Source organism: Myotis myotis, unplaced genomic scaffold (genome assembly GCF_014108235.1).
Source record: "Myotis myotis isolate mMyoMyo1 unplaced genomic scaffold, mMyoMyo1.p scaffold_m19_p_8, whole genome shotgun sequence".
NCBI classification, from domain to species: domain Eukaryota; kingdom Metazoa; phylum Chordata; class Mammalia; order Chiroptera; family Vespertilionidae; genus Myotis; species Myotis myotis.
In genome coordinates this window covers 86,285,197-86,301,336 of record NW_023416390.1, presented here as the reverse complement: position 1 = coordinate 86,301,336, position 16,140 = coordinate 86,285,197, and the positions used below count along the sequence as shown (strand labels likewise).

Here is a 16,140-nt window from a genome sequence, read left to right as displayed (position 1 = left end):
CAGCAGCTGGCGTGGGCCTCCTCAGGGCCTCAATGCCGTGGGTGACCGCCACCACCAAGGATCCGAGGACCAGTGTCTGCTACTTGGAGTTTGGAAGTAGCGGGTCCGGCCTCTGATTTACTCAGCTCCCCCCACACTCAGCTCCTTCCCCTCCCCCGCGGAACAAGGCCCACAGAGCCCCCCTCACCTCCGGTCAGGGCCTGGGGATCACTGAGAGCCACCATTCCTTCCGGCCTCACCTGCTCTTGCTGCTGTCAGAGGAGGCTCACCTTCAGGGCACGCAGGAGTGGAGAACAGCACTCACAGGAAGGCCGGGCGAGGGGGCAGTGCCCTGGGCCGACCTGGGCCACACCTGAGCAGGCAGCCCAGGAGGAAACCTTCCAGAAAGGGAGAGAGGGGAAAGGCCTGCATGCCCAGGAGGGGCGTGTGAAGAGGGGCCTGGAGGACGGGAAAGGGCGGCATCCCAGACAGAGACCAGGGGTCCCTCCAGAGTCTCCCCGAGAGCTGGAAGTGCCCCAGAGGCCCACTGTGGAGTGACAACCACAGGACAGAGAGGAGGGCCTGAGCGGCTCCCACGCCCACCCTGCACCGGCCCTTCCCGCCATCTTAGGACCACCCTGCTGTGGGGCCTCTGCCTCGGTCCTGACCAAGCCCGCCGAGCGAGGACACACTGTCCCCACGTGACAGACCAGGGCCCACGGGGCTGCTGCCACTCCCACGCGGCTGGAACCCAGGGCTCTGGCTCCGGGGGGCTCCACTGCAGCCACTGCTGATGAACCCCGACCTCCCCTGCAGGGAAGGTGGCCCGGGGCCGTGGACACATGTGGCTGCCCCCACCTGAGCCAGCTCCGCCTCTTTCCTCGCAGCACATCTAGAAGAGGCGGCAGCTGTAACAGCCCTGAGAGACATGGCCGAGCCCCCCAGGGCTCCCCCGCCTGTTCGAGCCCCTGTTTGACATTCTCATGGCATGCCCGTTCATTTGGGGACTTGCCTGTCTCTGCCAACTGGACTGTCCGTTCCAGGAAGAGGAGCCCTTTTCTGCGTGTTCCCACAGCTACCTACTGACAGAGCATCCCCGGCACACAGTAGGACAGTAATGGCGAACCTATGACACGCGTGTCAGAGGTGACACGCGAACTCATTTTTTTTGGTTGATTTTTCTTTGTTAAATGGCATTTAAATATATAAAATAAATATCAAAATTATAAGTCTTTGTTTTACTATGGTTGCAAATATCAAAAAATTTCTATATGTGACACGGCACCAGAGTTAAGTTAGGGTTTTTCAAAATGCTGACACGCCGAGCTCAAAAGGTTCGCCATCACTGCTCTAGGCCCTCAGTACACATCCGGGGGACGGTAGGAGAGGAGGGAGGGAGGGAGGGCAAAGGACAGAGGAGGGATGCTTTTCTGAAGGGCAGCACCGTCCAGCAGCATCGCCTACATGGCATTTGGGGAGCTGGACTGCCTCCTGTCACAGGACAGGTCAACCCAACAAGAAAGTGACTTTATCCAAACGTCCCTCCCCTGCTCGAAGCCCTTCTATGGCTCCCTACGTCCCACAGCCCAAATCCCTCGGCAGCGCATCCCAGGCTCCCACGGCTGCTGACACCTCCCTGTCCAAGGGCGTCTCTCTACTCTCAGGGCGACACCTCCTCTCAAGCAGGAGCACTGTTGCCTGCCCTCCACAGGGCCATCTCGTGCACACCCCAGGTCTGCGCTCATGGCCCCCTCCGAGAACCCTCCCCCGAGTCCCTCCTCTGAGGGCCTCTCGGTGGCGCTGGGACCTCTCGGGGGCGCTCACAAGGACAGGAGGGAGGGAAGGGGCAGGCCTGGTCACTCCAGATTCAGCCCAAAAGAGGAGGCCAGGGACAGCGCGACCATAGCAGTGATCGGCTTCTAAAGAGCTGGGGCTCAGGGTCCGCCCACCGCCGTGTCCACAGGGCCGCCCTCCCTGGTGTCTCCCAATGGCTGCAGTGAGGGCGACACTTTTATTTGGCTGCCCAACATCACACAGCCCCTACGGGTATGTCGGGCATGGTCTCAGTGACTGGCTCACAGGGACAGTAAGACTCCCGGACTTACGCTGGAATTTCCTGGAGAGAGACACTTCTCCATCAGAGCTCAGGGTGCTGGGCCCACATTCGCGTCCTGGTGAGGACAGGCTACCCCGATGGCCCTGAGGAAGCCAGCCACGAGTGTGGAGTGCTCAGTGCATAGCCAGGGCCTCAGCTGCAGCGGCCACGGCTTCCTGTGCTAAGAACTCCATGTACTTCAGGGGGTCTAGGTGGGTTTCTGTCGCTCGTAACAAGCGTCCTGGCTGTTTCTATGGAGATGAGCCGTCCGTTCAGGCTATTTGTGCCTGCCGCCCTCCTGGATCCTCAGACATCACACATGGCCCTCCGGGGCATGGCCCTAACCCTGGTTGCTGCCCACCCTCCATGGCCACGGCTAGAGCCAGCCTAAGGGGCAGGCATGGGGCAGGGAGAGGAGCGGCTCCTAGAGTCACCAGCTGGGATGCACTGAGGGCAGGTAGAGGCCATGGGGTGGAGGCAGCAGGACAGGGAAGTGAAGGGGGAAAACCCGGGGCTCTAGGCCAGAACAGGGGAGGCGGGTGTGTGTGTGTGCAAACAACTGCAACCCGTACGTGCCAACCCTGCCACTTCCCGGGAGATGCAATTGCCTGGCACACGCCCTCCGCGGGTGCTGCTCTGAGGGGCCTGTGACATCACCTGAGGGATGGAAAGGGCACTGGCTCTCCGGCCCACCCCGCCGGCAGCCTGTGGGCAGGGAGAGCGCCCAGGCTGCGGAGTCCGGTCTGCTTCTCCCTGGGCTCCCGCACATGCCCCTGGGTGGCCTTGGCAGCCGTGCCCCTTTCTGGGCCTCAGTGGACCAGGTGGCCCCTGAGACCCCTGCCACTCAGAAGCATAGAAGAATCTGACCCTGTCCAGCTCGGTGTCCCCAGCCCAGGGCGCTTCCCCGCAGAGCAAGGAGCCCGCCTCCCAGACCTGGAGCAGCAGTGGGGCTGGCAGGGTCCCGGCTCTGGGGGAGGCCATCTCTCTCCACCGGCCCGACTGCAGCCCGGACACCACCGCCACGATCCATTACTTAGGGACCAAGGGAGGGCGTAATGGGGTGATGAACAACTGGGAGTTAGTGGAGGCCAGCGCTCTTTCAGAGTGATTTACTCAGCTCCCCCCACACTCGCACCCTTAATGCAATTATTTACTTTGTCATTAAACGCCCTCCTTCCACTTGCTATTCTAGAGCTTCTGGAGCCCATGGAATCGGCCGGAAAGCTGCTCCTTGGCCAGGGAAGCCAGGGCCGCCCTGCGGGGCAGCGAGGCTCATGCAGCCTGGGGACTTGGCTGGGGTTTTGGGCCACGGGAAGGCCAGGCCCGATACCACAGACCTCCCTCCCCTCTCCCTCTCCCTAACTTCCTCCCTCACCTCTCCCTCCTTTATTCCTTCGTCCTTTCTTCCTCTCTCCCTTCTTTATGAAAACGGAGGTATAAATCACAAACGATAAAATTCACCCTTTTAAAGTGTACAACTCAGAGGTTTTAGTGTATTCACAGGTACAACCATCACCACGATCTAATTACCGAGCATTTCACCACCCAAAACGGAGCTCTATTCCGTACCCAGGAGCAGTCACTCCTGTCCCCCCCCCCCCCCCCAACCACTGGTCTGTCTTCGGTCCCTGTGGGTCTGCCTGTCTGGGACGGTCCACGTGAATGAAGTCATACAATATGTGCCTTCTGTGTCCGCATCTTTCACTAGCATAATGTTATCAAGGCTCCTGCAAGTCCAAACATGTCTCGGTATTTCATTACTTTTTATGGCCAAATAATATTCCACTGTGTGGACATGCTACGTTTGTTTATCCCTTCATTAGTTAATGGGCACTTAGGTGGAGATTTTGGCTCTTATGAATAACGTTGCTGTAAACACTTGTACACGGCTGTTTGTATGAACATACGTTTCCAGTTCCCTTAGGTCAGTGGTCAGCAAACTCATTAGTCAACAGAGCCAAATATCAACAGTACAACGACTAAAATTTCTTTTGAGAGCCAAATTTTTTAAACTTAAACTATATAGGTAGGTACATTGTTATTAACTTAATTAGGGTACTCCTAAGGCTTAGGAAGAGCCACACTCAAGGGGCCACAGAGCCGCATGTGGCTCGCGAGCCGCAGTTTGCCGACCATGGCCTTAGGTGTATACCTAGGAGCGGAGCTGCTAGGCGCTCCCTCCCTCTCCCTTCCTCTCTGAAATCAATAAAAATGTTTTTAAAAAGATACAGCCAGGAGTTGCCGAAGGCCCTCTCGGGCAGGTGACGCCTTCTCCAATGAGAACCATGACAGCAGCCCCGGTCGCCCACATTCCAGACCCACCCTCGGCAGAGCTGGCCAGGCGAGCTCCCTCGGCCCCGTGTCCAGATGAGGTAAGGGCAGCCCACACTCATGCCTGGATGCGGACCCCACCTGCCTGCCTCTAGTTGAAGCACCTGTTGCTTTCCTCACCACCAACACAGTCGGGAGGGATGTGACCACTGTCAGACTCCGGAGCCGCAGGACCACCTTGGATCCCCAGCCACCCAGGGCTCACTCCAGGGCAATCAGGAGGCTTCTCCCTCCCACCCACCCAGCCCCCCAGGTCCCCAGACAGCACTGCCCATCTCTGTGGCACTTGACTCTTCCCACTGCAAGTTGGGCTTTCAAGCTAACTGACTTGGCAGGCATCTGCCTTAAACCTCTCTGGCTGTTTCCCTGATGCCTGGGAGGGGAGGTGGGGAGGGGAGATGGGGAAGGGAGGTGGGGAGGGGAGGTTGGGGAGGGGAGGTTGGGGAGTGGAGGCGGAGAGGGGAGGGGAAGAGGAGAGGTGGGGAGGGGAGGTGGGGAGGGATTTTGGAAGCTCCACCTGCCTCTCAGGCTGGAGCCCTTCTCAGTCCCCAGGGGCCACCCTGCTGCTCCCCACACCAATGTCTACCCACCCTCCTCTCTGTTAACCGAGATGGGGAGGGGAGGCGGGGTGACCCTGCAGATCGAGGAAGGCCCAGCTCCTGTGCCCAAAGGGCTCTGTGTTCAGTCCCCGATGCCTCCAGGTGTCCCACATCCACCCCAAACACCAGGCCTGACTCCATTATCTTCAAAATGTGCCTGAGATCAGAGGCGGTGAGACCTGGCCACAAACAGAAAATAAATTAGCCACCCCCCCCCCCCCCCCCCCGCCAATGATAAATGGTTCTATTAGCAAACCAGATTGTTAAACTCCGATATAACAGCACGCAGGAAACCAGGCCCATCCATTCTCCCTCCGGCGCATACTGAGTTGTAAATAGGTTATTTTGTGTGTAAATAACACATTAAAACACAGCATTAGCTGTGTCTTTTGATAGAGAGGAAATTGTTACAAATAAATAATTCCGGACAGGAATGTAAAATAAGCCAGATTTAATAGTGCGTGCCTGGTGCAGCCGTGTTAAACATGACTAAAATGATAAAGCCCAGAATATACTAATAGTAAACTATGCTCTGACATCAAAGTAATGAGGCTATATTTCTACCGAGCTTGAGAAATGCTAAAATTAGTTCTGACAGAACCAAACATCAGGAAAATGTTTCTGACATAAATACTGTCAATTTGGGGAGCTGGTGTTTGGGCCAGGAGGGGGCTGGGCCAGGGGCAGCTGTGTCCACCCTTGGGCAGGTCCTAGGAGATCCGTTTCCGGTCCCAGTGGCGTCACCAGGTGGCTGTTTGTGCTTCACGCCTCTGGACCTCGGTTTCCACATCTGTAAAGTGAGCAGGTTCGAACGAGATGACCTGAAGTTCCTCCCAGTTCTGCACAGCCGTCCACCTTACCCACGGGACCCTAGCGGATACCTGAAGCCACCCTATGAACACTGTGCTTTTTCTCATACATACATAAATTAGACCTGTGATAAAGTTTAATCAGGCGCAACAAGATTAACAACAGTAACTAATAGCAAAACAGAACAATTATAACAATATTCTGCAATAAAAAGTATGTGAAATATGGTCTCTCTCTCTCTCTCTCTCCAATAGCCAATCGGGTAACCCAGGTGGCTACGGAGTGACTACAGGCAGGGATACGGACAGCGTGCAGAGGCTGGACAAAGGCATGATTCGTGTCCTGGGAGGGATGGAGCTGGACAGCACGAGATTCCATCACCCTATGCAGAACGGCGCACAACTTAAAACTTGCTTTTTTGTTCCTGGAATTTTCCATTTTATTTTTTCAGACTGAGGCTGACTGCGGATAAGTGAAGCCACAGATAAAGGGGGACTGCTGTAATTGGAAATAGCTTCAAAGCCCCCCACCCCCCCCCAACACTGCAATAGTTTAACATGCGCGACACAATGAAGCAGGAGAACTGAGGCCGTGCCCCGGAGGCGAGGCCCAGGCCCAGGGAGAACAGGGGCAGGAGCCCCGTGCCTGCCCTCGGGTGCTTTCTTCTGCGCGGGCAGAGCTTGCCAGCTCCCGGTGCGGCCACAGAACACAGCAGCGTGGGTCCCACGTCAAACAGGTACGCTGGCCACCTCGACTAAGAAGAGAAGCCAGGCGGGGAGGGTCTCCCAGGGCCAAGGGGGGAGGGGAGGGGTCTGCTACACTGGAGGAAAAGGGACATCCGGTCTGATTTTGGATGGCAGCTTTGAGTGGCATTTAGGGCATGAGGTCTCGGTGTCGTGCGTGAGACCAGGCTATGCGGAAGGAATGCTCGCCCAGTTTATGTCACTAACATTTACTTCCCATCTCGGCAGGCACTCTGCTAGCCCTCTAGACACTCTCCACACCACCTCACCAAAGCCAGGAATTATCTCCTTTTCACAGACCAGAGACGAGAGCTGCCTTGCCCCCGGACACACAGCAAACAGGCGGGGAGCTGGGAAGAGCCAGTCCCTTCCGTGTACTCTGCCGTGGACCGGAAGGAGTGCCAGCCTCCCCCTGCGCCCAGGCCTCCAGCCCTCAGCACCCGAGGCCACGCCAGCGTGCCATCAGGAGTCATTCAGACCCACGGAGGAGACGCCCGTCCACCACGCTGTGCCCGTTTCCTGGGTATGCCAAGCTGCTGGGGAACTGAGCTCTGCTCTCCAGAAAAAGTCCGAAGGGAACTGGCTGTTCCGTGTGGCTGGGCTGTTCAAACAAGCTCAGAAGCAGCATCAGCGGCAATCCTGAAAATCACTTAAATAAGAATAATTGACCACTTAGTCACATCTGAGTGCATTTCCAGCCCAAGGCAAGAGCGTGTGGCCCCAGCCAAGCAGCGCAGGTAAGCCAGGGAGGCGGCCCACTTGGTAAGTTCCAGGGACCTCGTGAGGGAAGAAGGGGCCAAGGATCAGGCCAGCCCCAATGACCCTTGTGCCAGGGGACCGCAGGGCCAGCAGAGGCAGCTGGCTGCACCAGCCCACCGGGCACACACCTGGCATGATAGGGTCAGATTCACCCCTCATTCAACTATCATTACCAGGGGCAGGGCACAATGGTGAGCAAACAGTGCTCTGCCCACACGGTGGGGGAGGGGGTGGCACAGAAACAGAGAGGGGCAAGGACACCAAGGGCTCGAGGCATTGATCAGTGCAGGACTCGGTGAGGCCAAATGACGCGGGGACCCCTAGCCCCGGGCGACTCAGCAGGAATGCTCACGCTCTGGCCTGTTTACACATTCCAATGTTTGAATTTGAGAAGCATTCCGGGACAGACGTGATGCCTCACCGCAGAGCAAAGATGCACCTCAAAGAAACTTGCCAAGAAGCCGCAGAGCCAGTGAACAAAACAGTGGTAGTGCGGGTTCCGGCGGCACAGAGGCCTCCTGCAGCGAGGGAGCTCTCTGCCGAGTCACGCTGTGCTCAGCCCTGTGACCGTGAGGTCACGCCACATCCCGGGGAACAGTCCAGCTGCATCTAGCAGGTGAGAAGCCTGTCACACATGCACGTGGCCGGGCCCCTGCCCAGGAGGCCCTGTCTCCGCAGGTCTGGGTGGCCTGGAATCTGCGTCTGTTACAGTTGTCTCCTGAGATTCCACGGCGAGGCCAGCTTCAGACCTCTGGGCTGCTCCACCTCAGGGTGCAGGGCAGAAGGATGAGTGCAAGAGGCCCGGGGCCGCCAAGCGCTCTTGTCCAGGGCAGCCTTGGCCCAGCGGCAAAGGGCTGGGGCCCAGGTTTGATCTCCTGCCCTGTACTCCCTCCACCACTCTCGAGTGGGGAGACACCAGACATCAGAGCCTCCCCCACCTGTCTGGCTTCAATGGGTCAGCTAGCAAGGGTTAGTGAAGGGCAGACTTTCTAAGGCACAGCCCACGGACCGAGAAGAGAAAAACTGGTGAAAGCTCATAGTTAAGCTGGACCTCAGATAGAGCTGATGTGCCCAGCACTTTACATGTGCTCCTCGAGTAATCCTGACAACACTCTGAAGTCGGTGCTGTTATTATGTCCATTCTATAGATGAAAAAACGGAGGCACATACTGCCCAGGGTCAGGCGACCTGGCTGCAGTCTGAGTTGCTTCCTACCACTTCCCTGTGCTGCAAGGTAGTGGCAGCTACCACCCAGGAGGTACCCTGAGCCAGGCAGGCGGAAGCACATTATATGTCTGCTGTAACCACAGAGCAGCTACATGTATGATTCATACTTCACACCTGGAAAGGCTGGCCCTGCCTCATATGGCCTAAAAGCACATACCGGAAGGAGACTCCCACCCTGTGCCCTGAGCCCCAGACCCTGCTCTCTGCTGGAGCGGCTGGTGGCCTTGAGCAAGTCCCCTCCCCACCTCATGCCAGCCTCCCCCACACAACGGAAAGGTGGCAAAGGGGAGGCTCCAACTGCTCGTGAAGGAGACGGCTCCACCTCATACCCAGGAGCTCCACACGGGGTTTCCAAGCTCTGCCCCCAAGGACACGGCCTCCCTTCCGTCCCCTCTGCTCCCTCAGACCGTCACGCTCTCTCTTTCCCACTGTGTTGAGATCAACTGGCTACCAAGGGACCTGAGTGAGACTTTGGATGCCATGAGTCACTCACAGCACCTCGGCCACCTCTGCTAGGACGCAATAAAGCTCCAGTGTCACCAGACCTCAAAGACATCGGTCCAATGCCCTGAGTGGGAGAATGAGGCCCCGAGAAGGGAGCGGCTATCACACTGGGACCCAGGGATATTGCTGACCTGGAACCGTAGCCAGGGCCCCCCGGGCCACACCAGCAGGCGCTCCGCACGCCATCCGCAGAAGGTGGGCATCACGGTCCCCTGGCACCAGGGACCTGTTCCAGATGCCCTGCTGGCTCCATGCAGGAACAGCCACTCCTCCCTGACTCCAGGAGGGCCCTTCCCTGGCAGCTGCCCGGAGGGGGGCAGAGGGAGCCACGTGGTGGGCTGATTCCAATGACACAAGCCACCTGCCAGGGGCTGACAGGTTACATCCACCTTCTGCTGGAATTCATCCCCGGGAGGGCTCCCCTGGGCAATAGGCGACAGGGGCCTCTAGGGGTGGGCAGGGCCGGCCCCCTGGGGTAAGGGTAGGTGGGTGGAGCAGGGTAGGTGCCTGGTGGAGCTGCTGCACTCCAAGCTCTCGGCAGCTGCCTGCCCCGCCTCAGGTCAGACCCCTCAAGCTCCTGTTGCTGCTGCACCACTGGTGACAGCAGGTCTCATGCCGGAGGGGCCTCCCCCAGCTACTGCCCAGCTACTGCCTAAGTCTGCTCCCTGCTACTATGATGCGGCAGTAAATGGCAGTAAATGACGTGGGCAGTTCATAAGCCACTCAGCCCTGGCGAGGGAGAAACAGCTGAGGGCCCAGCGGAGACACGCTGAGCCGGCTTGCTGGAGCTCCCTCAGGCCTCAGGCGCCTGGGCCTGTGCATCAGGCAGAGGGACAGCTGGAGTCGCCACAGGCAGGGCAGGCCCTGACCCAGAGGAGGGAGCAGGCCAGGTGCAGACACAGCCAGGCCGGGACGGGAGGCCAGCCTCCAATCCCCCATCAGGCTCTTGGCGCTGGCCTGCCCTCCCCTTCCGTCTGCCTCCTGGACACCACGCCGCCCAGTGTCGTGCGATTCCCCAAGTTCCGACCCCGAGCTGCGCCAGCGTGACCCGTGGACAGCAGCCCCCACATCATCTGAGGTAGTTAGGAACTCAGACCTTCGCCCTGTTCACGCCATCCCAGCGCTGGTTCGAAACGCAGACCCTTGTGCTGCCAACTTCCTGGCCGGGCCCTGCACTCTGACAGCGACCCATCTGTGCTCACTTCAAAGTGAGGGGCAACGCCCACACTCCACCCGCCCGTCCCGCTGGCCACGGCGAATTTCCCGCTGCTGCCGAGCTGTGCTTGAGCAGCGAGAGCAACAGGGCGTGACTAAATGCACTTGAATAAAAGGGAAAGAAAAGAAATCTAAGTCTCTCCATTCCTCGGAGACAGAAATAGTTCTGTGGCCTCCAGATGGACGGCGCAGACACAAGGGGAGGTCTCGCCTTCCCGCCAAACTTTCCCACCGGGGCGCTGGCATGGCCAGTGGAAAGCAGAGTATTTCTCTCCTACTCTCCGGGGCAGTAAAATGAGAGGCTGTGGCTCCATAATCCTTCTGCTATAATTAAGTTGGCCAGAAATTCACCTAAGGATACTAAATTCTGTACCTGACCCTCTAATTACAGCCAGAAGGGATCAAGAGACAATTACTTCTAAAAGAGTCCCTGTGGGCCAGAGGCAGGAGCAGTGTCTGGCACATCTCAAATGTGCCAAGTGAACACACCCCAGGGCTGCCCAGCAGCCCCCGGCCTCCCTTCCCCCCTCCCCTCTGCGTTCTCAGGCTCTCCTGCTGGAGTCTGAGCCGGCCCAGTCCCCTGCCGCAGATCAGGGTGGCCAGACCTCGGGAAAGCCTGCAGGCACCCGTCACAGTGCCTAGGATCCGGGAGCAGGGCGCCCTCCTCTTCACCTTCCATAAACCCAGCACGCCTGCCCGATGACGTGGGCCACCAGTCCAATTAAACCCTAACGGGCTAATGAAGGAGACCCCTGCTGCCCTCCAACTGTGCAAAATAGAAAGTACCTCCTTGGGCAGCCACTGCGGCCGCGGCCACGGCCAGAGCAGAGGTCTTCCTGCCCGCGTCGGGGAAAGCAGCGCCCTCCGGGATCGCACTCTTGCCTTCTTTCTTCTCCGTGGCGGCTGAGGCAGACGTGTCCATCTTAGCTGCTCATGGTCCTGGTGGCAGCCCTAAAGAGAAGACAAAGACACTCACCACGCTGCCCCAGACCCAGCCGGGAGCGCCGACCCAGATTCCCCGCCGCCACCACCGCGACAGCAACCCGCTCCATTCTCTCATAATTGGGAAGGAGGGTTTAATTAATTTTGAGGATTATTAGTTCTGAGATTCATCTGGTCTTGGAACGACCTCACGGACAACAGGTGCACGTTTTCATTATTTTTACCCCAGATTTTAAAACCTAAGCAACAAGTCATTTCCTGCCGCCGAGTGGTGAGCAGCGAGGAGAACTGCACTGAGATACGAAGTCAGCATCACAGTGTTCTCCAACTCAGAATCACAGGAAAGAAAAGAAATCGGGAAACAACAACGTGGGGGTCCAGGAAAAAAAGCCCTCATTTCCTGTCTCTTCCCTGCTCACCAGGCTCCATCTTTCATGTATTCATGTGCATGTCCGCTCACTCATTCATCCTCACATTTCCCATCATTTGTTCACTCACACACACTCAGTCAATAGATCTTTAAGCCCCTACCATGCAGCCGGCATCGTGCCTGGTGCAGAAGACACAACACAGTCCATGGCGCTTACATTCTACTCAGAGACAATACTAAGTAAGGGGAAGTCAGTGTGTATTTAGCTCCAGCTAGAGAAGGGGCCTGGGGAGAGAAAGCAGAGTGGCGGGATGGGGCAGGGTGCAGGGGCTTGCCGCTGTGAGGTCAGAAGGAGCCCAGGACAGCCAGGGGGCAGAGGCGAGAACCAAGGGCCTGGGTAGGGGGACTGGCTTGTGTGAGCAGCAGCAAGGAGGTGAGCGCAGGCCCTGGAGGGGGGACAGGAAGTGACTCATCGTGAAAAGGGGTCATTCTGATGTGTGGAGAGCAAGTTTGGGAGGAAGGGGCACTATTGCAGTGACCCGGGAGCTACGGTGGTGGCCTGGGTTGGAGGGAGGTGGTGGCCCGCGGATGTCTCTGCAGGCAGAGCCTACAGGACCTGGGAGAGCTTGGGCGCGGCTGTGACGGAAAGAGGGGTCATGGCTAGGGAGGAACACCCAGGGGTGCAGGCACGGGAACGCTCCCGGCTGGCGGTGGGTCACAGCAAGCGCTTCACTAATATGCTTCATCACTCGCACATGCGGCTGACTCAGCGTTTGTATCAGATGTCACAGAATAGAAATGTGAAAGTCATTTTTCAAAAAAAAGTGAGATGTCAAAGATGGCTCCAATTTTGACAGAGCAGCTGGATGAATGGGCGGCGGTGCCATTGCTGAGATGGAGCACCGGGTGGGAAGCAGGTCCGGGGCAGAGGCCAGGAGCGCGGTTGGGCCATGAACCTGTGAGATGCCTATTAAGACCCCCAGAAACTGCTGGAGATGCAGGTTGGAGCTCAGGGGGGGAGTGGGAGCTAGAGATGGGAATATGGTGGGCCCAGGGCAGGCAATGCTTCCAGATCAGAAGCCGGTCAAGGAGAGTGAGCAGGAATGGCCAGTGAGGGGAGGGGAGGAGGGAAAGCCCAAACACCAGGAGAAATGTCTTCAGGAAGAGGAAGGAACAATCAGCTCGGCCACAGGAAATGAGGTCAAGACTAGGAAGATGAGGTCAAGCTGCAGGTTCAGCCACGCGGGGTGACCGGGGTCCAGTGGGGTCAGGAAGGGCCTGGGATGAGTGTGGAAACAGAAGCCATCTCTCAGGAAGCTTTGCCATAAAAGAAACAGAGAAAATGGGTGACAACCTGAAGGAGTTCAGGAGGCCGTGGTGGCTGTCACAGGAGGGAGGCAGGCAGGTCTGCAGCCCATGGAAGGGACCGCCCTGGTAGAGGGCTTGTGGGCCACAGAGTGGCAGAACGGAAGGCAGTGGTCACTCCATCCCTGGGGCCTCAAGGCTACAACACCTGTAGGACCCAGAATCTCATTTCTCAAATCTGCACCCTACTCGGTGTCTTTCTAAGTAAAACTTGGAGTGCACGAGGGCACGGTGTGGCACACGTAAGACGGCTCCCAGGGCAGCTGGCTGGCCGGGTGAGCAGCACCTCCTGGTGTGGTCTGCACAGACCAGCCTGGCCGCTTTCGCCACCTTCAAACTCCCCGTCCAGACACCCATGGCGGATGGGGACAGAGACGTCTTCTGAGAATTCTGTAAGTGATGGCATTCCCTTTGGTCTCAAGATTCCGGGATCACTACCTGATCCTTCCAGACTACTTGTAAAATCTGTTCTTTCCGATTCTGGCTGTCTGAATGGCCCGGGCCTGCTCCACCTTCTCTGCTCCCTTAGCCTGGCCCCAATCACTTGAGCTGTACCTTTGAGTCACCTTCCTCCTCCCCAGTCCCCCATACATATGATCTGCTGTAATGGCTATCGTTTCACCATCAAAGACCTAACCAGCACCGCCTCCCCCAGCTGGCTACTCTGTACCAAGTGTTCTTCCATCTTGGGCTGGTCCTGGGCACCTTCCACACCACCTTGCCCCCACCCCAGGTCACCGTCCATCTGACAGCCAGGACCCTTTCTCAAAACCAGATCTCGAAACTTTCCTAAAATCTTTCGAACAAGCAGCAGCTGGCGTCAGTGTGCCACATACCTATCAATAAGAGGCCCAAGACCTGGCACTAGCACCACCTGCCTTGCTTCGCAGCCAGGCCTTGCCTGAACACTTCCAAACCCAATACAAGTAGCAGCCATCTGAAGATCTCTCTGTAGCTCCTGTCAGGTGGGCCCAGGCAGTGGCTGACTTTGCACCTCTAGGGAGGCCCCAGAGCCAGTGCACCCAGTGGATAGCTTCTGACCATACCAGATTATAACTCTACATACCAGATTATAACTCTACACATCCACAAGTGACACACTCAGGGGGCAGACCCAGTGAGCACCAAAGTCCCACTGAAGCAAGTCCTACTCCATAGGCGTGTCTCCTGCACAGCAGCTCTTCCGCTGTAGTTGCAGCTGCTCCTCGCAGCCAATTGGCCTGGAGGTCAATTCTTCCCAGTAACACCAACAGCAATCAAGGCTCCACTACAAAAAGACTATGCACACAACTCACACAGGGGTGCACCTAGAGTGACCAGCTCAGGTGACTGGGGAGGCTGAGCCACTGAGCTCTACAGGACACCTACTACACAAGGCCACGCTGCCAATTCCAGGAGACATAGCAGCTCTACCTAATACATAGAAACAAACACAGGGAAGCAGCCAAAATGTAGAGCCAAAAGACATGTCACAAATGAAAGAACAGAAGAAACCTCCAGAAAAAGAACCTAATGAAATGGAAGCAAGCAAACTATTGGATACAAAGTTCAAAACAATGATTATAAGGCTGCTCAAGGATCTTAATGAGAGCTTCAAGGTACTTAATAAGACTTTCAAGGATCTTAGTGAGAATTTCAAAGACTTGACAAAGGACCAGTCAGAATTTAAGCATACACTAACTGAAATAAAGAATAATTTGCAGCAATTCAACAGTAGCGTAGAGGAGTCTGAGAATCAAATCAATGATCTGGAAGATGAGGAAATAAAAATACCCAATCAGAAGAGCAAAAAGAAGAAAAAATATGAAGTTAGTGTAAGGAGCCTCTGGGACAACTTCAAGTGTACCAACATTCGCATCATGGGAGTGCCAGAAGAAGAAGAGAGAGAGCAAGATATTGAAAACCTATTTGTAATGACAGAAAACTTCCCCTACCTGGTAAAAGAAATAGCCTTACAAGTCCAGGAAACGCAGAGAATTGCAAACAAGATGAACCCAAAAAGGCCCACACCAAGACACATCATAATTAAAATTCCAAGGGTTAAAGACAAACTTAAAAGCAGCAAGAGTAAAGCAGTTATCTACAAGGGAGTGCCCATACGACTGTCAGCTGATTTCTCAACAGAAATTTTGCAGGCCAGAAGGGAGTGGCAAGAAATATTCAAAGTGATGAATAGCAAGGACCTACAACCAAGATTACCCAGCAAAGCTATCATTTAGAATTGAAGGTCAGATAAAGAGCTTCACAGACAAGAAAAACATAAAGGAGTTCATCACCATCAAACCAGTATTATATGAAATGTTGAAGAGTATTCTTTAAGAAGAGGAAGAGAAAGAAGAAGAGGAAAAGGAAGGGGAAGGGAAAAGTGAAGAGGAGGAAAAGAAGAAAAAAGGTAACAAACATGAACAATAAAAAGGCAATAAATACATACCTATCAACAATTGAATCTAAAAATAAAAATAAGTGAACAAGGAATCTAATGAACAAAATAAACTTATGAATAAAATAGAACCAAAGGTATGGAAACATGGAACAGACTGACCAATCTCAGAAGGAAGTGGGGAGCGAAGATATTACTAGTATATGCACATGTGCATAACCCATGGACACAAACAATAGGGAGGTGAAGGCGTGGGGTGTGGTGGGAACTCAGTGGAAGGGGGCAATTGGGGGGATAAAGGGGACCATTTGTAATACTCTCATCAATAAAGATTTAAAAAAAAACACAAATCTCACCATATCCCTCCCCTGGATCAAGGCCTTGCTGAGCCCCCAGGCCTTCAGGTAAAGTCTTCCTGTATCTACCTGCAGCCTCCTCTCCCCACCTCCTCTTCACACTCAGTTTCCTTTAAACCACCAGGCCTCTGTTCAAGCCATGCCGCCAACCAGAGGCTCTTCACCATCTCCTATTCCTCCTTCAAGATGCCACTCAGATGTCCCTTCCTCCAGGAAGCCCTCCACTCCTCTCAGGTCATGGCCATTCAACTTCTGGACCCTGCAGCAACCAGACACCCCCTTACTGTACTCATCACCCCTCCAGGCCAGGCTGGCATGGAACAACTGCTCAGGAATGCCGGTCAAAGGCTGTGAGGAGCCTTTGAGGCATCACAGCGCTTAAGTACAAGTAATTTTGTGAACAGCATAGGTTTTCCTCCCAAGGGCTCAGGTGAAGGAATTTAGGCCCAACTTTGAAACACACCT

General features: G+C 55.8%; 1 protein-coding gene across 1 annotated transcript in view; it reads right to left on the bottom strand.

The window, feature by feature from the left end:
* Positions 1-16,140, bottom strand: part of GLI2 (GLI family zinc finger 2) — a 231,884-nt gene that overhangs the window by 157,417 nt on the left and 58,327 nt on the right. The window contains exon 2 of the mRNA XM_036320640.1: positions 11,049-11,213. Within this exon, the coding sequence (XP_036176533.1) occupies positions 11,049-11,184 (136 nt within the window). The 5' untranslated portion in view covers positions 11,185-11,213. The remainder of the gene's footprint in view (positions 1-11,048; positions 11,214-16,140) is intronic.